Source organism: Neovison vison, chromosome 1 (assembly GCF_020171115.1).
Source record: "Neovison vison isolate M4711 chromosome 1, ASM_NN_V1, whole genome shotgun sequence".
NCBI classification, from domain to species: domain Eukaryota; kingdom Metazoa; phylum Chordata; class Mammalia; order Carnivora; family Mustelidae; genus Neogale; species Neogale vison.
Window position 1 is genome coordinate 95,775,292 of NC_058091.1, and position 23,216 is coordinate 95,798,507.

Consider the following 23,216-nt stretch of genomic DNA (forward strand, 5'->3'; position numbering starts at 1 on the left):
CTAATTTATCTAACGTTCAACTATGTGCTGATCATTGTGCTGAAGAGTAGATATATATAACTTAATCCTTGTGAAAGATTGGAATTATCTTATCATGGGAATTCTGGCTGGGAGATGTCATGACTCATCAAAACTCATGCAGGCTCCAAGTGGCCACGTGGTGGTCAGAACCAGGTTTTGTCAGATTCTGAAGCCAGTACTGTTACTCATTATGCTAACTGGCCTCTGAAGAAGCTGGAAACTCTTTGGGGGTGATTATCCCTTTATCTAATTGCTTTCTGGATTTTCACTACCTCCACCCCGACTCCACAGTGGGCTACATATTTTTAAAGTGATTATTTCCCTATCAAATTTCACTAGAACTTTATTTATCTATTTTTTACCTTTTCTTCCAGATAACCATGTTGGATATAATGGTTCAACTTTCAACCTTCTTTATGACTTTTAAAGACTACATGAAGCAATTTCTGGAGAAAGGAGAGAAAGGCAAGGAGAAAAGAGTGACTCAAGAACTAGCAAGGGACTGGGTCCTTATGCTGATTGAAGGAACTTCGGTATAAAATACAAACCATTGAGGAATTGGAAGCAGAGTATTCATTTGCTTGGAAATTAGTCAAGAGGCAATTGCGATAGTCCATGCAAGAGATGATCCAAGTTTAGCCTGGATTTGAATGCAGGTAATGAAGTAACCATGGCCAGAGGTAATAGGAGGAAAAGGATTTCATGCCTGCCGAGGATACTGAGAGAGAGATGTCGACAACAACTATGTTGTGAAACCTGTGGCTGGTGGGATTTTTCCACTGAGATAAGAGATACTAAAACAACACCAGGTGTGGAGCAATTCGGAGAAGAAGGGATTGTTTGTTCAGTTTGGGAATGTTGAGTTTTGAGACCTATTAAGTGATGGGCTCAAGTCAAATTTCTGAAAAACTGTCAGGGAAACTGTCTGTGAGAGAGGTTTACATTCAGAAGTCATGGGGACATAAATGGTAACAGAAGCCATGTATTTGGCTGGAACTTCCTTGAGGACATCAACGATTTAAGGTTGAGTGAAGGAGAAGGCGCTGGAATGGGAGGAGTAGTATAGGAAGGACTATAGGAAGACAGGAGATAGGAGGAAAGCCAGGAGATGAAGTCATGAAACAGAAAGGAGAAAAATATCAAAACAGGGATGGTCAGCTTGTCAAATTACACTGGGAGGCCAAGAATATGTAAGGAATGAAAACCTTACATTGCACTATCAAATATTTTAAATGCATGTACTGAAAAGAAGTCAGAAACAAGAATATATGCTGTACAGTTCTGTTTATATGAAGTTCAAAATGAGGCAAAACTCATCTATAGCCTTAGAAATCAGAAATCACTTACACTTTGGGATAGTAGCTAGAAAAGGAAGGAAGTGGCTTCTAGTTTCTGGTAATATTCTGATTCTTGGTCTGGGTAGGTTATATAAGTACGTTTACTTTGGGAAAGCTCAGCAAGTTATAGGATTATAATTTATGCACTCTTCTGTATGGATATTACACAGCAATATGAAATATCCATGAACAGAATACAATCCTGGAATCTGGGCGTGAAAGGAGGAAGCATATTCCCTTGAACCAAGAACTCCACTTTTTTTTTTTTTAATATATATTTTATTTATTTATTTATGTGGGGAAAAAAAATCACAAGAAGAGAATAGCTAACATCTGGGTGTTCCTTTTACTGATTCTTGTTCAGCTTTCTCTTTTGCTAACAGACTGATATATTTCCAAGGTAAATATGCTCTACGTTTCAAAAGAAGCCTTGCTCGTACTAGAATAAGAATATTAAATGTTGGGTTAGCACCCTGCAGTGATTTCAGCGAACACTAGATGTCAGAGTTTAGTCCTCAATGATTTTCTAAGAGTAAGCCCTTGAATTCTTTCCAGTTGTTTCATTGGAATTTTTGCTGCAGAGGCACCTGGGTGGCTCAGTTGATTGAATGCCTTCAACTCAGGTCATGATCCCAGGGTCCTGGAATTGAGCCCCACTTTGGGCTCCTATTCAGTGAGGAGACTGCTTATCCCTCTCCCTTTGCCTGCCACTCCCCTTGCTTGTGCTTACTTTATGTCAAATAAATATAATCTTTAAAAATTTTTTTTTTTTTTTTTTTTTTTGCATTTTGCTCTGTCCTCTCACCAGGTTCCCTGGGACAGACAAGTTTATTCTAGGGCTTATGTGGAAAATAAATATATAAGAATAGCAATACAAATCCTGAAAAAAAAAAAAAAGAGTAAAAGGGGAGATTAACCCCACCAATATTAAAACATATAAAATGATTGTGTAATTTAGTCTATAGTAATAGCACATAATTATGCAGGACAATAAGACAGAAAAAAAAAATTTAAGGTCCAGAAATAACCACAAGTATCCAGGAAAGTATAAAACTAGATCAAAAATGGCATTTCAAATCACTGAGAGAAGGACGGAATTTTAAATAAATGGCCATTTGTTTAAAGGGACAACTGGATAAGAATTTGAAAAGAAGTAAAATAAAACTGGATTCATACTTCACACCTTAGACCAGAATAAATTTCAAACTGATCTGAAATAAATAAATAAATAAATAAGTAGACTTAAAAGAAAAGTGATACAAATACTAGAAAACATGGTTTAGTTTCCTTTTGACCTGGATGTGAGAAAAGTCTTCTGAAATTTAGAAACTCCAGATTCAGAAGTAATACAAGTAAAATTGATAAGTTTGATAAGTTATTGAACAAAAATGAGGTGAAACTATTCACAATTTATACCACACAAGGAGGAAAGAATGAGAAAAGTAGTATATATCAACATAGACCTCTGCTGATTTTGCAAACAGAAACACAGGAAAATGAAACCAGCAACTAATTTTTTTTAAGTAACCTCTAAGTAATGGAGATAGAAGTGAGGAAAAGACTTCTCTGAATATATCCCAGTTACATACTTTTGCTTTTTAAATAATGTATGAATTTGGGATGTAAAAAATATTTAGCTCAGAGAAAGAGATATCAAATATGATAAAATATTAGTGAATCTGTAAGGGCCTATTTAGCCAGAGCGGCTCCACCCCAGTTGAACAGCCATTTTTTTGTTTATGCAGTAAAACTTAAATTGACCCGTTTCCCCCCCCCCACCCCGCCCCCAACAGGAACTTACTTAAAAGCAAGTCCAGGAAACCAGTCCCATGTAACAAAGCCCAAGTACGAAGGTGGGTCAGGTCAGGTGGAGATAACAGCCCGAATGTAGGGATAAGTCGGGTCAGGTGGAGACATCAAATCAGTAGAGTGTGCATACTGTCTCCCCAGCTACCAAGGAGTGTGGGCCCTGCCTTTTGGGTGCCAGTTCTGACCAAGGTGATAGACTAGTTCAAATAGCTACTATGGGGTGAATTGTAATTCAATTGGCAACCTGTGTGGGACCTAGCATGACTGTGCAGCTTTCTCTGTGTGTTACAATCTCATTGGCCACCTGTGTGTGGCCAGGCCCAACTACATGACCTTTGCTCTATAAAAGTTATCTGTAAGGCATGGAGGAGTCACCTCTTTGGAAGAGATGGCCCAGGCTGGTCAGTTTGATTCCCGATGCTTGGCACGAAATAAAGCTTCACTTGACATTCGCTTTGTATCAGTTTCACTCCTTTGATTAAGGACCCAACACTGGGGGCTCGTCTGGGATCAAGCGACAAGAGCTGAGCTGGCATCATAATTTCTCGGAAAAGCCTCCAGAGGTAAGATCTCCAGATTTTATTCTGTGAGATCCGGTCTTTCTGTCTGGTTGCGGAGCTCCAGGGTATGGTGCACAAGGGAGAAGCTGGAGGCAGCCATGCTCCCCAGGCTGGAGTGGATGTGGGGTTGCCTCATCCCTCTTCTGGTAGATGGTCTAGGGTTTTGAGTCCCCCTAGGCAGTCAGGGGACCAAGAAAATCCCCACCAGCAGGTGGTTGCAGGAGACTGAGAAAATGTCCACTGGCCACTGGGTCTGGTTGTCTTTGTCTTGTCTTTTTGTTGCCTGTTGTGTTGCTTTTCTCTAGGGGGCTGAGAAAACCCCCACCAGGGGCAGGTTCTCGGTGAGGACCACTGGGTCTGTGGTTGTTTTTGTCTTGTCTTTTTGTTGTCTGTTGTGTGGCTCGTCCCTAGTAGACCTAGAAAATCCCCACTGACGCATGTCTCTAGGGGACCAAGAAAACCCCCACCAGTGGCAGGTTCTGGGTGAGGGAAGCTGGGTATGGTTGTTTTCGTCATGTCTTTTTGTTGCCTGTTGTGTTGCTTGTCCCTAGGGGACTGAGAAAATCCCCACTGGCGAGTGTCTCTAGGGGGCCGAGAAAACCCCCAACAGCGGCAGGCTCTGGGTGAGGGCCGCTGCTTCTGCGGTTGTTTTTGTCTTGTCTTTTTGTTGTCTGTTGTGTTGTTTGTTGTGTTTGAAGAAATGAGGCAAGCAGAGAGTAAGGGGACTCTGACTTTCATCTCTCCATTCCTCCTAATAGATGTAGGGCTTCTCCCTTACTCATTTCTTGTGTTAATGGCTGGCTATAACTGGAGCCAACTGTGGTTAGTCTAACTCGAGACAGAGACTTTAAGGAATATTCCCAAGCAGCTGCTGAAACTCCCTTTGTTTGGGGGATGTTCCTTCCCCTCTTTGGCCCAACATGGACTGCCTAGCCCCTTCCCCTTGCTGGCAGGAAAGCATGGCGTCTCCTCCTCTCTTGGAGCTGATGAGCTCTAGAACTGGGAACCCTTTCTCTGCCTTCTGGTGGCACTTTTTTCTGTTCTTCACTGTTGGGAAACAAGAAGAGCCACCCCGGGACCTAACACCCCCCACTCCAGATCTTCCCACCCAGGTCTCAGATAAACATTCGAAGTGGAGTGGGCCCGGGTGGAACATAAATCAGTATTTGAACTAAGTTAAGTTTGTTGGGTTAATTAGGATGAACATGTTTTTTTGAGTTAACAGCAGTAAATGTGAAACTTCAAAGTTTACTTAAGATCAAATAAGCTTGTGTTATTTATGTTAAAATCTGTTAAAATCTGTTGAAGTCTGTTAGCAAAAAGATGACTAAAACTGATGATTAATTGTCTGTCTCAAAGTTTTAATGGGTAATTGTTAAAGTAGCTTTCAAATCTTTGGTAACCTGAAACGTTAAATCAAAGGGGATAAAATGCTAGAGCGCTGGTTGCTGGAACTAGATTTGTGCTTTTGAAACCTGTTGGTAAACATATTTTGTGCTTAACTGATTCATAAATTTGCCTTCTAAGAATTCTGTTGCAACAGTTCACAATTGGTTAATACTTAGTCTTCACTAGAGATTGAGATGTGTTTCTAAGAAAATGTAAGTGGTTTTCTCTTTACCCACCCAGAATTGTAAATGAGATCTGTTTGACTCATAAGGCTTTTCCTTGATATGCTAAGTTACTCAGGGCGTACTGCTAAACCAATGATAAACCTTGGGTTACATTTGGGTAAATGCTGTAACTACTCTAGAGGTTCTATACATTTCCTAAAGTTTAATGTTTTGATAGGGTCACCACTTGATATTTAACCATATCTATTCTGAGTTTTTGTCATTTGTAATTGTTTCAATCCTTTTGTAAGATGAATTCCGCCTTAAAGGAAATTCATATGGGAGACTTTCAGGACAAATACAGTCTTTGATATGTTAAAATCCTGGAACTGAAATGGATAAGAATTTACAAAAGGAAAAGCTGCATTTGGACTAAACCAGAATTAGTAACATGGGACAAGATGAACTGAAATATTGTAATGTTGTGTCTCTTAATGTTTTGTCTTATTTTAAACAATTACTGGTTCTGTAATGTTTGCTCCTCTAGACTAGGGAAACTTTTTCATAAGTTATCTGTAACTTACAGAGATGTAAAAGTATTCATTTGTAAACAAATCAAGGCATTCAACTTTTCTCTCTATCTGAACCCTCTGAAACCAAAGGTCTCAGTAAGTATTTTTTCTTCCTTGGCAATAAGTCATTTGCACAAGTTCAATAAGAATCTGTTCTCCTTGTAACAGGACACCATTGGAAACACTGGTTATCTTACCAATGCTTTGACTAGAATGTCATATTTGAAAAAGACTCAGATATGACCAGACAGCTTAAAGGAGCTAAGGTTGACTATAAAACCTGGAGTCGTAAAGCCCTTTGGAACTGTTGGCCTGATACCTTGCTTACAGAGTTCCCAGCCGCCTCACCAGGTGAGTAAAGGATGTCACTTCCTGGTAGGCACAGGAGCCTCAGAAAACATTGGGTACCACAGGAAGAGGAATTTGCCCAAATCAACAGGTATTACAGACAAGTCTGATAGCAGCTACGTGACTTGGCTTCTGGCCCAGAGAGGCTACTAAAAGTTCAACTTAGAGATTCCTTATAAGAAGTTCCAACAAAGCAGATTCTAAAAGATCTATATGAGCACTTAATATTCTTGCTGAGCTTATGTAAATAATTAGGTCAGGTTTGTTAAAACTGGATTTGTTTTTCAAATAAATTAGTCCTGATTTGGCTATCTCTGGAAATGAAGGTTATTTTAGAGAGAAAAATTAGTTTTAATAACACACCTTTAGGGATGTTAAGTTCTATATTTGTTTTTTTTTTTGTTTTGTTTTTTGTTTTTTTTTCCTAAGCTAGACAACTTGAGGAAAATGTTAGAGGAAGATTTAAAATATTTACAAAAATGGGTTAAACTAGACTATGAAGGGGATTGGGTTAAGACTAGAACAGGAAAGTTAATTCTTCCTCAAAGTTATGTTGGTTTTAGTGCATACCTTTTCAGGCTGGGTAGAGGCTTTTTCTGCCAAACATGAGATGGCAGGAGCTTCTAGAGGCCAAAAAGCTTCTAGAGGTTTGGGTTACCTCTTGCGATCAGGTCAGACAATGGCCCTGCCTTTGTGAGTTCAGTCTCACAGACATTGGCCAAAGCTGTGGACACTAGTTGGAGGCTACATTGTGCCTACCGGCCCCAGAGTTCTGGGCAAGTAGAGAGAATGAACCGCACTCTCAAAGAGACCTTGGCAGAGCTAATTCTGGAGACTGGTGGTGGATAGGTGGATCTCCTTCCTGTCACCCTCCTTGGGACACAGTGTACACCCTGCTTAATAATGTTCGGGAGACACCCCACACACACACACTCTGCCCTCGGCTACAAGAGGTTGCCCTAGCAGAAATGACTGAATCAGTCTGTACTCCAGTCACTGCAAGCATTACAGTCTGTCTTACAAAGGACCCATGCAGGGATCTGAATTGCTCACACTGAATTGTCTGAGATGGAGACAAAGGTGGAGCCACATCCTTACTAACCCAGGGACTTGGTCTGGATATGCTTCCGCCAAGTGGGAGGCTTGCAGCCTTGCTGGAAGGGACCATTTGCTGTCATCCCGACCACCCCCATGGTGGTGGAAGTTAAGGGTGTTGGGGCCTGTATTTACGCAGGTTATGTCAAATGAGCCAAGGATGAGGATGCCCCCCGAGATGGATGCCACTGATGGTGGACCCTGCTGATCATGGACTAAAGCTAACACTCAAAACAATGAGTTCATTGAGTTCATTGTTGCTCCTATTGTTAAAGTATAGGCGGGAAATATAGACAATTGCAAAAGAGAGGAGGGTTTGACATACTATTTCAAGAAAAAGGGGGGCTCTACATTGCCCTAGGAGAAGAATGCTGTTTCGGGGTAAATCACACTGGAGTCATTAAAAACAGGATGGCAACCGTGAAAAGAGACTGGAAGAGTCAAGGATTTTACTAATCTCCACAGAAAAGGGGGAATGTAAGGGCCTATTTAGCCAGAGCGGCTCCACCCCGGTTGAACAGCCATTTTTTTGTTTATTAAGTAAAACCTAAATTGACCCTGCCTTGCCCCCCAGAGGAACTTACTTAAAAGCAAGTCCAGGAAACCAGTCCTAGGTAACAAAGCCCAAATACAAGGGCAGGGCAGGTCAGGTGGAGATAACAGCCCGAATGCAGGGATGAGTCAGGTCAGGTGGAGACATCCAATCAGTAGAGTGTGAATACTGTCTCCCTAGCTATCAAGGAGTGTGGGCCCTGCCTTTTGGGCACATTTTGGGTGCCAGTTCTGACCAAGGTGATAGGCTAGTTCAAATAGCTACTATGGGATGAATTGTAATTCAATTGGCCACCCGTGTGAGACCTAGCATGATTGTGCAGCTTTCTCTGTGTGTTACAATCTCATTGGCCACCTGTGTTTGGCCAGGCCCAACCACATGGCCTTTGCTCTATAAAAGTTAGTCTGTAAGTCATGGAGGGGATGCCTCTTTGGAAGAGATGGCCCAGGCTGGTCAGTTTGATTCCCAGTGCTTGGCGCGAAATAAAGATTTGCTTGACCTTCGCTTTGTATCAGTCTTGCTCCTTTGATTATGGATCCAACAAATCAAGATCAGGGTACAGCAGCTGTTTATTATATTCTTTCAACTTATTGTGGTAGAATCAAAACTACTGGTAAGAAGTGGGAGATTTGCAGGCTGCTCAAACTGTACAAGTGACAAACAAAAGTCACCACAAATTTAAATACAATATTTTACCTTTTTGAAAGATTTTATTGATTATATATAATATTTTAATGTAAAATACTACAATGAAGATATTATGTTAGCCTCATTTTTACTTGGCTAAGGGCTTCTTCTTTACCTTCTCATTGGTAAATCCATGACTAGTAATTATTAAGAAATATTGAATTTTCAATGTTTTACCCTACTCAAAAGCATTAAACCAAGACATAGGTGATGATTTAGGTCAGCAGTCTATGATGGGACTCTGAAAAGCAAAGAACGTGGAAATAGAAACAAGGAGTCCTCAAGGAGGAAGGAAAGAGGAAGCAGGGCTTCAAAGGCTTCAAAGGCAAAAATAAAAAGTTAAATATGATAGAAATAGAAAACTAGCTAATTCAACAATGATGTCAGGCACCATCCTGGTATTGGGGATAGAGCAGTAATAGTTACATTGCAATGAACAAAATAAAGGAAAATCCCTACTGACATTAATTTTATGGGAAATGGAATGTACTATGTGGTAGGCACTTTTCTAGGGATTTTACATATGTTAATTCAATCCCAACAACAATCCCAGGGGCTTGGTGCTATTCTTACCCCACTTTTCAGGGAAGTAAAGGAAGGCAAAGGAAGGGTATGTTGCTGAAGTCCCACAACTAATACATGGCAGGTTCCAAGGAGTTAACTCCACCACTCACAATCCTATGCAACACATTAGAAAGTAAGGAAGGAGCTGCATAAAAGCAAAAACAAACAAACAAACAAAAAACAAAAAGGGTGAGAAAGTACAGAGAACAGGTAGAAGAGACACAAAGCATGGTCAGAGGAAAGGATAGCTATCAAGAGTATTAAACTGAAAGAGAGCTGGGCCCTGGGTTGTAAAGTCAGTTGAGGCTGGTTTCAACTCAGGTCATGATTGCAGGGTCCTGAGATCCAAGCATGCGTCAGACTCCATGCTCATTGTAGAATCTGCTTGCAGCTCTCTCTCCCTCTCCTGCTGTGTCCTCCCATCTTGCACACTCTCTAAAATAAACAAACCCTTAAAAACAAACAAATAAGTAAACTTAAATTTAAAGAACTGAAAGAGGGCTAAATCCCATGTCCTTAATGAATATTCAGTATTGAAACTAAGAATGTAAGACTGTCCTTAATGTAAAGGCTGAGGAAAAGGGCAGAGTAGAACTAGGTGGTGGGTGTATTAATGACCAACTCAACCTACTTTACCACTTTATCCAAGCCTTGCCCTTGAGAAGTGAATTATGAAGTATGTGTAACAGAAAAAGAGAGATTATTACTAACAGTTACTTTGAGTTCGTTGAACATTCCAGATCAACTTGTTTGCAGACTTGCTAAGCAAGATCTGGTATTTTCTACCCACTCATTGCTTTGTTGATATAATGTAGCACATTATAACAGCTAGATATTTGGGAAATAAATTCTTTCTGGATACAAAATATTGAGGATTTCACCATAACTGTCATACCCTTACCAAGGGTATGGCAAGATCACATGTACATTAATGAATGTAATATAATGAAAAGAAAAATTGCCCTGCCCCCCTGAAAAGTTTTTATTATAACTTAATCAAGATTGGGTGTTAAGATCATGACCTTTAATTTACGAACCCAAGTGATTATTTTATTTGAAATAATTCATAAATATTAATTCACCCACGTTGAGTCCAAGATTAAATTATCTCTGGAAAACACTACAGGTTGCTGTTGAACAAGTCAACTTTTGTTTATGCTCAAGGTGGTTATACAGCAAAGAACATGGGCTCTTCATTATCATCATTAAATGCTGACTCAATCACAAATGATTCAATTTCCTGTATAATAAGTTACTTAGACATACTCAATGAGAGGGCTCAGTGTTCTATCATGATCTTTGACAGCAGAAAATGACGATGAATATACTTGAAAACTGTGGGTGATGCAGGCAGCTGACATGGAATTGAAATTTCAAAATCTCTTGTAAGCAGCCAGAGCTCAGAGCTACATGAATCAGCCCTTGCAGTTAACTGACAAGCCTGGTATGCTTCATCTTTTAACTCCAAATTTCAAAGTACCTGGCCAACATCATTTAGGGGTCACCACCACTCTATGGAGTAAAAAGAATATATTAGATATGCATATATATTAAATATATATACATATATATTTAAAAGTTAGTCTCTGGGCTCCATATTAAGTAAACATAAGGCTCTTTTTCTCCTTCCAGGAAACCAAATATTGATCACTCAAAACGTAAAGATCTCATTTTTAAACCTTTGCCTCAGTTTACATTTTATCTCAGACCTCTGGACTAAGCTGCCTGATACTCACAGAATTGCCACATTCTCACTCTTCCTCTTCCCTACTCTGCCCACCTCTCATTCATAACTATCAACATTTGCTCCTCTAGTCCAGGATGATGAGTCTGGTTCTCATTCCCTAGCTCTAGCCTTTGACTTTTCCATCTTTCCCTGAGGACTTCATTAAAAACTTTGCTTTAAATTCCCAGTTCTAAAATACAAAAATGAACTTTAAAAATATTAAGTTAAAAATACTTTCCAGACTTAAATTGATATCTGAACCCATACACATCCTAGAAGAGAGTACAGGCAGTAATTTTTCTGACACTGGCCATAGTAACTTTTTTCTAGATATGTATCCCAAGGCAAGGGAGACAAAAGCAAAAATAAACTATTGGGATTACATCAAAATAAAAAGCTTTTGCACAGTGAAGGCAACAATCAACAAAACTCAAGGACAACGTTTTGAGTGGTTGAAGATATTTGCAAATGACTTAATTGATAAAAGAGTTAGTATCCAAAATATATAAAGAAATTATACAAGTCAATGTCAAAAATATATATATAATTAAAAGTGGGCAGAAGACATGAGCAGCCATTTCTCCAAAGAAGACATCCAGATGGCCAACAGACACAGGAAAAGATGTTCAAGATCACTAATCAGGGAAATTCAACTCAAAGCCACAATGATATACAACCTCACACCTATCAGAATAGCTAAAATCAATACAAGAAACAGTGTTGAAAAAGGAACACTCATGCACCACTGGTGGGAATGCAAATTGGTCCAGCCACAGTGAAAGATAGTTTGGAGGTTCCTCAAAAAATGAAAAATAAAAATACTATGTGAGTCAGTAATTCCATTATTGGGTATTCACCCAGAGAATATAAAAACACTAATTATAAAAGACATATGCATCCCCTATGTCTATCACAGCATTATTTACAATAGCCAAATGATGGAAGTAGCCCAAGTGTCCATGCATAGATAAGTGGATGAAGATGTGGTATGTATAGATGATGGAATACTACTCAGCCACAAAAAAGAATGAGATCTTGCCATTTGCAAGAACATGGATGGAGCTAGAGAGTATAATGCTAAGTGAAATAAATCAGAGAAAAACAAATACTGCATGATTTCACTCATATGTAGAATTTAGGAAACAAAACAAAAGAACAAAGAAAAAAGAGTTAAACCAAGAAACAGACTCTTAATTGTAGAGAACAAACTGAGGGTTACCAGAAAGAAGGTGGGTCAGGGATGGGTGAAATAGGTGAGGGGGATTAAAGAGTATATTTATCTTGATGGACACAATGAATGTATAGAATTGTTGAGTCACTATATTGTATACTGGGAAGTAATACACTATATGTTAACTATACTGGAAGTAAAATTTTTAAAATGTATTTTTCAGGCTTCTTAGCTTTCAAAATGTTACCAGAAGAATCTTTTCATTTGCTCTCCATAGCAGCCTTGGGAAGCAAGTGGGACAGACATTACTTACACCTTCAGATGAGAACATAGGATTGGAGACATTGGGACACTCACCCAAATGAACATGACCTGCCAAAGTCTGCTGACTCAGTCCAGTATGGTCTTTGTACAGCCTAAGTTCTCCAGATCATGAAAACCCTAGCTTCATATGATTGAAGTCTCTTTGAAAAGGCTGATAGTTTTTATAATCCAAGCTGGAATTTATTTATATAGAATGACCTCACATTATTCTCAAACCTATGCTTTGTGTTCATTCGAGCAGTATGATTGTTCCTTTTTTATTTTTTCACTCAATTATATACAGTGATAGGCTAGGTAAGATGATGAAGATCATTTATCCCATTCCTAAGAGTCTATTTTTGTAGGGATTGGAGAGGAAGAGACAGAAAGAAAAAAAGTGGCACCTGCAACATTTGGTTAAATATTATATATGCGGAGTTGGGGTACCTTCTGAAGGAAAATGTAGGTAATAGAATCACTAGTTTTACTAATCTATGAAATAAAGAACAGAGAGCAAGAGGGCAGATTTAAGAGACTAAGTGAGGAATTCAATTTTATGTAATTGGGAACCATGGAACATTCAGAAGGTGTGTCGAATAGAAAACTGAAGAGAAACATACTTCACTAGGTTAGACTGTGGTAAGAAACAAACCACAACTTTGTTCTTTTTTTAATAACAAAAGTCTGTTCCTTGCTTAGAATATGTATCAACTGCAGCTCTGTTCCATTTCTTATCTTCATTCTCTGATCACAGCTGAGATAGCAGCATTACCCAGAGCCAACCTTGCAATGACTCTTCAAGTTTTTATCAGATGCATCTGATGACACACCAATTTATATCCTATAAGCTGAAGCAACTCACATCGACAAAGTCAGCATCATTGGGATAGAGAAGTGTACTCCCATGGAGGGAGCATTGTGAGTCTTACAGAAAACAAGCCAGTAAATATAGTCCTCTTTCAGGAAAATGAATTAAATAATTTAAGACAATAATACAATACAATAATACAATACAAATAATACCACAAGTACAGAAGTATCATGGTCTTTAAAAGAGATAAATTTGTGAATCATTAGTGCACAGGTTTGCAGTTGACACCATGGGAATAAATCAGTGTTTTAGATTTGTGAGAAGAGAAATATCAAGAATAAAACATATCTACATACACCTCCATATATATCTACATACACCTCCATATATATCATTGCGCCATTGATCATAATGTTGCCTCATCCAGAATGCCCCATTTGTCACTCTCATATCCAATCCTGCTTATAATAGTGTGGTAGACATTTGTACGATTTTTTTTAACCTCCTCTTAACAATACCCTGACTTGTTTATTGGAGTGTTAGCTCTACCTACTGTACAGTTTTGTCAGGTGGTCAGACCAGCTGTTTGCTTTTTCCACTGTAGAAGCTGAGGTGGCCCCAAAGACTCCTTGTTTTTTAAAAAAAAAAGAGATTTTATTTATTTATTTGACAGAGATCACAAGTAGGCAGAGAGGCAGGCAGAGAGAGAGAGAGAAAGGAGGAAGCAGGCTCCCTGCTGAGCAGAGAGCCAGATGCGGGCCTCGATCCCAGGACCCTGAGATCATGACCTGAGCTGAAGGCAGAGGCTTTAACCCACTGAGCCACCCAGGTGCCCCCCACCCCAAGACTCCTTTGACTCTATCTTTCCTTTTACTGTTCTATATTGTCAAGGGGTAAGTAAGTTGCACAAACTCAGCCAGTTGGGTGCTTCTGAATGAGAATTTGACTCCTGAGTAAATGCCCCAAGGTCAAGTGAGAGAGGTGTTCATTCAATCCACCAATGCCTACGTTCTTATAGTGCCAACTTTCTACCCTTCTGTAACAGCTTACATCGCTACTCATTTTAAAGTCAATCCTTCTACTTTTCCAGCACATCTGTGAGTTCTTCTTCTTAACAACAATATCCTTATGATAAAACCTATTTTCCTTAAATCTTTTCAAGTTGGTATACTAGTCAGTTGAGGTTTTATAACCAAATACCATGGACTGAATGGCTCAATGACAGAAATTTATTTTCCCATAGTTCTGGGGGCCAAAAGTCCAAGATTAGGGTGCCAGCATGGTCAGGTTCTGGCCAGAATTCTCTTCGTGACTTTCAGGTTGCCACTGTCTTGCTGTGTCCTCACATGGGATGTGGGTAGCAGGGGCAAATTTCCCTTCTTAGGAGGCTGGATTCCTATCAGACCGCACCCTTACGACTTCATTTAACCCTCATGACTTCCAAAAGACCCTATGACACAGACATATTAGGGGTTAGGCCTGCCAGTGGAGGGTATACCTTCTAAAGGCCAAGATACTAGAATAACAGAGAGTGATACAAAATTATTAGGATTAAAAATTACTTATGAATCTAATAAGCAACATGAGTGGGGCTGGTCCCTGGGAGACTGGGCTATGAATAACAAGCTTCTTTTGATCTTACTAGGGTATAGAGTCATTCATCACTTTTTAGATCCCAGGTATAGAATTGTTTTACTACCTGCCAGTGGCTGGAATTTGCGAGTGTTGGGGGCAATTTAGAAAGCAAACAGGGTGAAAAGGTTCACTTTAGCCTTTTAGGCACCTTAAGATAACAAAGCTTAGCAGACACTGCTATCCTAGAGGCACACTGCCTGTTTTTCTGTTTTATATTCTTTTTAAACTTTATCTCTTTGAAGATTAACTTATTCTGCATTTCCTGTGAAAATTCTTTTATGCAACATTAAAAAATTCTCGACAGCTAGAAATTCAGGTGCCACATGATAGGTGTATGTTTCATTTCTCAGCAAATTGATATTTCCCATTCCACATCCCTACTCTAATCCCTCAACCAATCGCCAAAGGCCAAAAAAAAAATTTAATAAATTTTGTGGTTTACATTACATTTCTTTCAAAATAAATATACCTCCATTGAAATTCTATCAAAATTTCTGCAAGGAAGGAAAATGCAGTGTTATTGTCACTTGAAAGCAGGGAAAAAAAAAAAAAGGCTTAGAGTTTATCTATGTAGATTTTTGGTGATGTTTCTCCAAATGCTGTTCATGGAGAACTAGCCTCAGAATAACTGGGAGGCTTGCTCAAAATCCATCCTCTGACTGCTACCCCCGCTCTACAAGAACAGGCTCTTTCAGAGCAGAGTAAGGCATTCATCCTCAGGGGATATTTGTGTACATTAAAGTTAAGGTATTATATCCTTCTTTTGGACAAGAGTTTGAAGAATGAAAACTTCAAGAGTTTTTGTCCCATATTTGTCCCATAATCCCAGAAGTCTCCAACATTTAGAATATTTGTTGACATTTATCACACATTCAGTAATTACTGGTTGAGTAAAGGAACAGAAAAAAACATGAAGTCATAGGGTTAAAGTGGGACCGACTGGAAACAGGAGGAAGCATTTAAACATGCTAGAATCCTGACTCCATTGTTTATTGGTGCTTGACCTTGGACAAATACTTAGCCTCCCTGTTCCTCAAAGTTCTCAAGGAGATTATAGTAATAGTACTACTTGCTTAGTTTGTTGTGAAAAATAAATGAATTTAAATATATAGAGTGCTTAGAACAATGCCAATTTAAAACACTTAAAAATTTTGTCACTTGGCAATAAGCAGCCCAAGGTCAGCCAGAGTCTGACCTAGATTTTCTCACTCCTTCAACACTTTTGCATGCATGTATGTACCTACATACATATGACTTGGCAAACATCAGAAGGTCCTCTCTTACCCAAATGTCTCCCCATACTCCTTGGTCTTTCATATAGGGGTAGAAATATCCACCATAGCAGTCATTTTTCTAAAGTAGATATGAAAATAGTGAGTGTTTTCTAGTAAAACAAACACCTGTTACTAAGGCTGGAACCCGCATTCCCAAACGAAGCTCCCTTTTTTTCCATTAGCTTGTTATCCCCATTAACCCTAGCCAAAGGTTAGTGTGTCAGTGTGCTCACCAATGAACAGATTCCAAGTCTGCCCAGAGATGTATACTTTTTATTTTTTTCCAGAATTTGAGAGACACAGTTTTTTAACCGCTAGGGTTAAAGAGAAAGGGAGATGAGGAGTGAAGGGGTACTTAAAAAAAAATTAAGAAAGAAAAAAAATGATGTAGGGGCGCCTGGGTGGCTCAGTGGGTTAAGCATCTGCTTCTGGCTCAGGTCATGATCTCAGGGTCCTGGGATCCAGCCCCTCATCAGACTCTCTGCTCAGCAGGAAGTTTGCTACCCGCCCCCCCATTCCTGGCCTGCTGCTCTGCCTACTTGTTATCTCTCTGTGAAATAAAGTCTTAAAAAATAAATAAATAACGTCAGAATTTTAAATCCTGGAGACGTTCATTTAGCGATTTGTTTTTTGTTTCCGTTTGATCCAAAGCACTAAATCTCTTCCTGGAGTAAACATTGATTATAACCCATATGAAGACAGGAGCGACCACTGTCCCACAGACCCTGGATCCTGAAGGAAGAACAAACCAACCAAAAGCCATTTTCTCAAAGACGGCTTCCTAGAGCTACACTCGCTAATCTTGGCTGCATGGTGGGGATGGATTTGGACCGGACATGAAATCTTTTTTACAAGAATTTGATTAAACCAGATAATAAAACAAAACCAGAACACTTCCTTGTTCCTCCACCTGGGAGGCGCGTCCTGGGAAAGGAAGAGAGCACGGAGTCCCGGGCATTTCAGGGAACGCTGTGCGCGAGGGTGTCTTCTGCGCCTCTGTCCCGAGAACAGACCTTGGAAACTAATCCAGAGCTAAAGCACAAGAGGGCACAGAATGAGCCATAGCACAGCAGCAGACCTTGGGGCGAGGGTGGGAAGGAAAAGGAGGAGGGACTGAGGGAAGGTCAGGCTCTTTTGTCTTTAAAAGGCGAGCAAGGCCTGGGCGGACTGTACTGGGCGGTGCAGGAGGCGGGGTCTGCACGGAGCTGGTCGCGGGCGGGGCGTGCCTTGAAAAAAAAAAAAAAAAAAAAGCCCTACCTGTCGGGGGCCTGCTGAGCTCAGCGGGAGTTGGCTGCGTGACCCGCCTAAAGGATCAACGAATGAATGAGCCTCCTGTCCGACTGGGGACCTCGGGGCCCCGCGGGGCTGCGAATCTCGCGGACGCTCGGGGCATCCTTGGGCGTGCCGGGTCCTCTTCGCGCAAACTGGGGCACGGGGCAGCCCTGGCTCCCGGTGGCCGGAATCCTGCGGTGTCTGGGGCGGCAGCGGAGGCGAGGGCGAGTGGAAGCCCAGGCGGGGCTCCGGAGAACGGCCCGGCGGCTGAGAACCTGGACTGTGAGCCCTGGGTCAGAGATAAAGTGCTCTTCCTTCTGCACCCAGAGAGGTGGCTGGGGACTCAACGGGACCTTGCGCGGGAAGAAGTGGCCGGTGGGGACGATGTTTTCCCGGCGGCCGAAGACGACTGGGAACCCGACGGCCCGTCTCTCGTTCCGCGAGAAAAGCGAGTTTGGGGCAGCCGTGTAGACGCTCCCTTCAGAGCTCTGCCGCGGGACCCTGCAGCCCCACCCAGGTCGGTGCTCGTGCGGATTGTGGACTATCAGGCGACAGAAGAAGTCCTGTGGACCGCATGGAGGAAGGGGCAGATGACCGCACGGACCGAGGAGCACTCCATGAGCGCGATCACTTTTCGCACCAACAGGGAGTGAAGCGCCCGGCTGTGGGCGCCAGGACTGCGGAGAACCCCGGGCTCTCCCGCATGGGGAGAGACGCCCCGAGTCCACCTGCGGGGAGATCACCTCGCGATCGCCAGGGACTGGATTGCCAGAGGATATAAAACAGGAAAGAGGAGCCTGAGGAATGCTGCGGGACGGTGGATGAGCGAGAATCCCTAAGCAGGTGCTCTTCCGGGAACGCCAGTCTTTAAATTAGCCGACAGCGAGGACGTTTTAAGAGGCTGGTCAGCGCCGCTGGGAGGCAGGTGACACCCCAGACAGAATGAAGAACTGTGAGCAACATAGTACCTCCTTTGTGTCTTAAATAATGTGACGGTCTGGGGACCTAAGTCATTGGAAGAGGGGAAGGAAAGGTATTTTCAAATTGGTAAAATGTGGGCCTGTTGAAATACGAAAATCTATTTATGGTTAATTCTCACTTTGCAATACAGCTTCATTGATCTCTTTCCCTGCCTCCCCGCTCTTTCCGACCTAAATTAGAAGTGAGGGTTGAGGTCCGCTCTCTGCAGAGAGAGTGGGAGGAGATGGGGAGAGAGGCTTGTTTTAAAGTTGAGAAAGAAAGTAAAAGGGAATGGGAAAATCAAAATAAAGCAGCAAGTAAACAAAATCTTTCCTTTTTTAAACTTTTTTCTGATGTGCACTTTTCTTTTTTTCATTAAATGTTAGGGAGAAAGAAAACTAGGAAAAGAAGAGGAAGAGAACAGAAGACCCAACTTTGAACGTTAAGTGCCATTTTAAAGGGGCTTTACTACCCCCAAATTATCCAGTCGAGTAAAAATGATTTTTATCTGGTTTTTATTTATTTTTACTATTTTAAATTTGGCAGATAAGTCTTATCTAAAGGTCGATGATGTATAGTTTGCCCTAAAATAATTGTATATCTTATTCCTGTGCATTGTTTCTTATTAATAACATTTGTATTCAAAACTGGATTGAAAATACATCCCTCTTGATGCTGAGGGGGAAAAAAGTCTCTTCTGGTGCTACTGAAATGTCTTTATTTGTTCCTCTTTTTTATTAAACACCATTTTTATTACCTCTGTAGTACTGTGGTCTGGTTTGGAGATCTGTGAGGAGCAAGCATTCCCTCTAGAGATGAACTCCTGGCTTGAGCAGGCTGAAGGAGTATTTGGTTACTGCAGGAACTAACAAAATAAGTGGGACGCTGGCTTTTGAAGAATCAACTGTTGAACTGTACCCCCTACCTCACTCCTCACTCTGTGCTCTTTACTTTCAGTTTTGAAATGCCCTCAAATATATATCCCTGTTTTACAGTGAGCCAACCTCGGTGTCGAGGTCATGTGGCTTGGGTAAGTCACAACGAAGTAATTGCATAGGCTTACTAAGTAGGTAAGAATATGATCTTCTCCCTTCTAAAGGTTTGAGAATGGCCTTCAGGGGAACTTACCTGTAAGGAGTCAAAAGAAGATGGCATCCTGGGTTTTCTGACTCATGTTGATGGGAAGTGCTAGAAATGCCTTAATTCTCATGAGTCCCACAAGAACTTTTGACTGGAGGATCACCACAGCAGTTCTTAGGACTATGAGACCCACACTTGAGGGAGGAATGTAGCACCTGACCTCATTTGTGTTCAAAGCTACTTGGTTGTAGAAAAGGTAATATAGGCCCCATAAAGTGAATTATCTTTTCCTCCAACAACTTTTGCCTGGCCCTTGTGTGAGGTTAAACTTCTTGGCAGACAGTTTTCAGGCCTGACTTGATAAATTTGGTTGTGAGTCATTATATGCCCCCAGGTGACTGAGCATTGAATATGCAGTCAGTAAGAAAAGCCTCCTTAACAGGGACCCAGACATCATTGGTTGCCTTCTCTCTGGAGGCCAACTCGGAAGCTCTGCTTCTTGGGTTCAAAACTGTCCCACTTCTTACTGTGACTTTGGGCAAGTGCCTAATCTCTGTGTGCCTCTGTGTCCTTATTCATTAAGTAGGGGTAATATATAGCATTAACCTCATAAGGTTTTTTCCCTAGGATTATGGTAAATGAAAAATACTTAAAATAATACTTCGCATATAATGAATGCTCAAAGTTAGTTCTAGTTAGTACTACTTTTGTGTTGTAATTGTTTAATTCACTTTCATCCCAAGTCTTTTATTTAATTAAAAAAAAACAGCCAAAGGCATACAACACAAGAAATTCTGTACAACCCAAACTGGTGATTTTTATTAACTCTTTTCTGGATTCCTAAAAGAAAAAAACTTCTCCCTAGCTTTTCCCAGCATTTAATGGATCAATAAATACATCCTTAAATCTCTTAGCAATGACCTTCACGTCTTGTGATATTTATCCTGTGATTCAAAGGCCTAAGGTATACATTGCTTGACAGGGTCTTTGAGGAGGTTTCAAGTCTGCTTAGCTCCCTGTGGCAGTAGGAGTTTTACTTTCCTTAGGTGTCAGGTTTGTTCTCCTTCTGGAATTTTAAATGTGATGCCCTGTTGTCTCAGAAAAACAGAATACACAAAATTTTCATTTTATCTCCTTTCTGCCAAAAATGTATTTGTCAGATCAGCTTAACTCTTTTTTTTTTTTTCCATCTTAACTCTTTTTGTCCAAATATATTTAGGTTAATTTTATCTCAAGTAAAAATCATTTTTATTATTATTTATTAAAGGTTTTACTTATTTATTTGTCAGAGAGAGCATACACAAGCAGGGGGAGCAGCAGGCAGAGGGAGAAGAAACTTCCCCACTGAGCAAGGAGCAGGATGTGGGGATGTGGGACTCAGGCTATGGACCTTGGGATCATGGCCTGAGCTGGAGGCAGATGCTTAAAGGACTAGGCCAGCCAGGTGTCCCTGAAAGTTATTTTTAAAACACTCCCCAACCTCCTTGTTAACTTCCTGTAATGCACTTAACAGATTTCCTTCAAACTGATGTCTCCCTGGTAGGAAGTAATAAGTTGAAGCCCTGTTGAATTTGCTTCACAGGTTTTCCTGATCCAAGGAGAACCTGGTTGTGAGAGGAGCTGAGGATTCTTTCCCCTTCACAGTGTCCTGAGAGTGAATCCAAAGTGATATCTGAGTGCTCCCAATATGAATAAACCTCTGAGAATGTCTGGGTCTTTGCTCTTTGGTCTTACCTCTGCTTTGTGGAAAAATGTGACCATCTAAAACTGCCTTAGGTGGATGAATCATAGCAAGGACTTCCAGAAGCCACGTGGCCACTCAAGGGACCATAAGGTAAATATCACACAACTGCCATTAGGCAAGTGTTGACCTCTCTGAAGACCTTTGTCCACAACCTCCAAGGCCTTTGAATTCATACATTTGACTTGCTGTTCTTATTCTTGTTAATACCTAATGTGCTTTTTGCCTGTGATAAAGGAGAAGGACTAATCTCCCTGTTTAAAGAAAAAGTTGTATTCACTGCAGAAAAGTTTGAAGAAATATTTTGCTAGGAAGAAAGACAATTGGGAGTAAAAGAAAATTCACCCTTCCCCCAAATCTCTTAATATTTGGTATGTTTTCATTCTTGTTTTACATATTTTACTCTATTTTAATGTGTATTTTATTCTATTTTTATGTGCATATATATATATATATATATATACACACATACATTTTCTTGGCATAAGCTATATATAAAATCTGAGTATTATAAACTAAGGTATACGGATACTATTCAGGGGGAAGCAGGAGCATGAACATCTCTAAGAATGTTTTTTAATCTCAGACCGCAGTCCAGATCTACTGAATCAGAATTTGCATTCTGACAAGAACTCTGGGTGTTCTCATTAAAGTTTGAGAAACATTGATGTATACATGCTGTATTTAGTCCTGTTTTGTCACTTACAAAAACTAGAAAGTTTTCATTTCCTCCCTGTTCCCCATTCATTAACAATCTTTAACAAGGCCATGGAAATTATACTTTGTAGAATTCGGAAAGTATTTAGAGATTACAGAAGAGTGAAATCGATACTGATTTGTGAATCGGCAAGGAGATCTCTAAAACTATAATTTTTTTGAGAGAGTCTTACTATTCTAAAGTTTCCTAATGAAACACTGATCATTGGAATACAAATTGTTTCTGAAATGTGGTTCTTTTACTGTCTCAGAATGGGAGACTATAATTATTTAAAAATGCTTTGAGGGAAGAAGGGCAGGAAGTCAGGAAAGCAAGCACAGTTGCCAGACTTCTGCAGGCTGAGTCAGGACAGCCAGCCTGTGCACTCTTTGCTAATGAGTGGGGAGGGGGTGGGGAGAAAGGCGGAGCTTGAATGTGAATAAACTGCTACAGGGGAGAAAACAAAGGCTGTGACTCCTGGACACCCTGACAGACTTACAGCTCTAAATAGTACTTCGCTCTTTAATTAGGGAGGGTAAATCTTTATAAACTTGCTAGATGAAGATAAGAGAAGACAACAGTGCAGTTTACTTTGCAAAGAAGAAGAAATCACAATCAGTTCTTATTGACTGTGCTCCAATATTAGCCACAAAAAGGTAGACTTGGTCAGCTTCAAGGCGTGGAATTAACTTCTAATTCAAATTCAGATTCCAAGTGTAAGAATGAATACTTTTGGGGGAGCTGCAACCTTCACAAACTTGGATGGATAGAGGTTCTGGTTTGGTATTGGAAGGGAGTCAGGCAGCATCACTTGGCACTTAGCAGGGAAGCAAGGCAGGCAGGTGGTGAGAAAGCTTGACAGAAGATGACTTTAAGGCTATCCTCAGCTTGACTAAACTGGACAAGTCTCTTTCTGACTGCTTCTCCCCCTCCCTTCTCCTAGAGTGGTTTCTTTAGAAACATGCAATTGCAAATTCATTCTTTGCCTTATTGGCATGTAAATTTTTCAACTTCTTGTCTGCTCCTCATCAAAGGAATGTCTTTCTCCAGGGTCTGGGAGCTATCTCTTGGAAATGTAATCAAGAAAGACAGGGTCCCTAACTTCCAGTCTCTGGGAGATGGAAGAGGCCACCTCAGTAAGTTTCAATTAACCAACAGGATGGATTAATTCAGTCTCTGTCTCCTATTGCAATAATTGCTTTAATTTATTTATAAAAAGTCTTGAATAAATTCTTCCTTGCCTGCTCAATTCTGTCTGGTACAATTTTTTCTTTTAGAGTAGTGAAAAAAAGGAAGGCTTCATATCTGCTCTGATGGGAAGCTCAAGCTGTTAGCATGGAGAAGCTGGTGGTGGGCTAGCAAAAGAAGCTTTTTATGTGATCTACCGAGGCATGGCTATTACCCAATGGTCACTGAGGGTGTTGGGTGCGTAAGCCTAAACTTAAGG

At 40.6% G+C, this 23,216-nt stretch overlaps 1 protein-coding gene across 2 annotated transcripts; it reads left to right on the forward strand.

The window, feature by feature from the left end:
* The first annotated feature begins 17,288 nt into the window (after positions 1 to 17,288).
* LOC122909035 (uncharacterized protein C6orf141-like) lies at positions 17,289 to 23,018 on the forward strand. 2 transcript variants are annotated; one of them, XM_044252575.1, is made up of 4 exons: positions 17,289 to 18,324; positions 18,638 to 19,587; positions 20,914 to 21,165; positions 22,820 to 23,018. In XM_044252575.1, the coding sequence occupies exon 1, from the start codon at positions 17,339 to 17,341 to the stop codon at positions 17,942 to 17,944; it is 606 nt and encodes a 201-aa protein (XP_044108510.1). In that variant the 5' UTR covers positions 17,289 to 17,338; the 3' UTR covers positions 17,945 to 18,324; positions 18,638 to 19,587; positions 20,914 to 21,165; positions 22,820 to 23,018. The 2 variants fall into 2 exon arrangements, with proteins under 2 accessions (XP_044108510.1, XP_044108520.1); XM_044252585.1 differs by having other exon boundaries at positions 17,289 to 18,134.
* Positions 23,019 to 23,216: the final 198 nt, after the last annotated feature.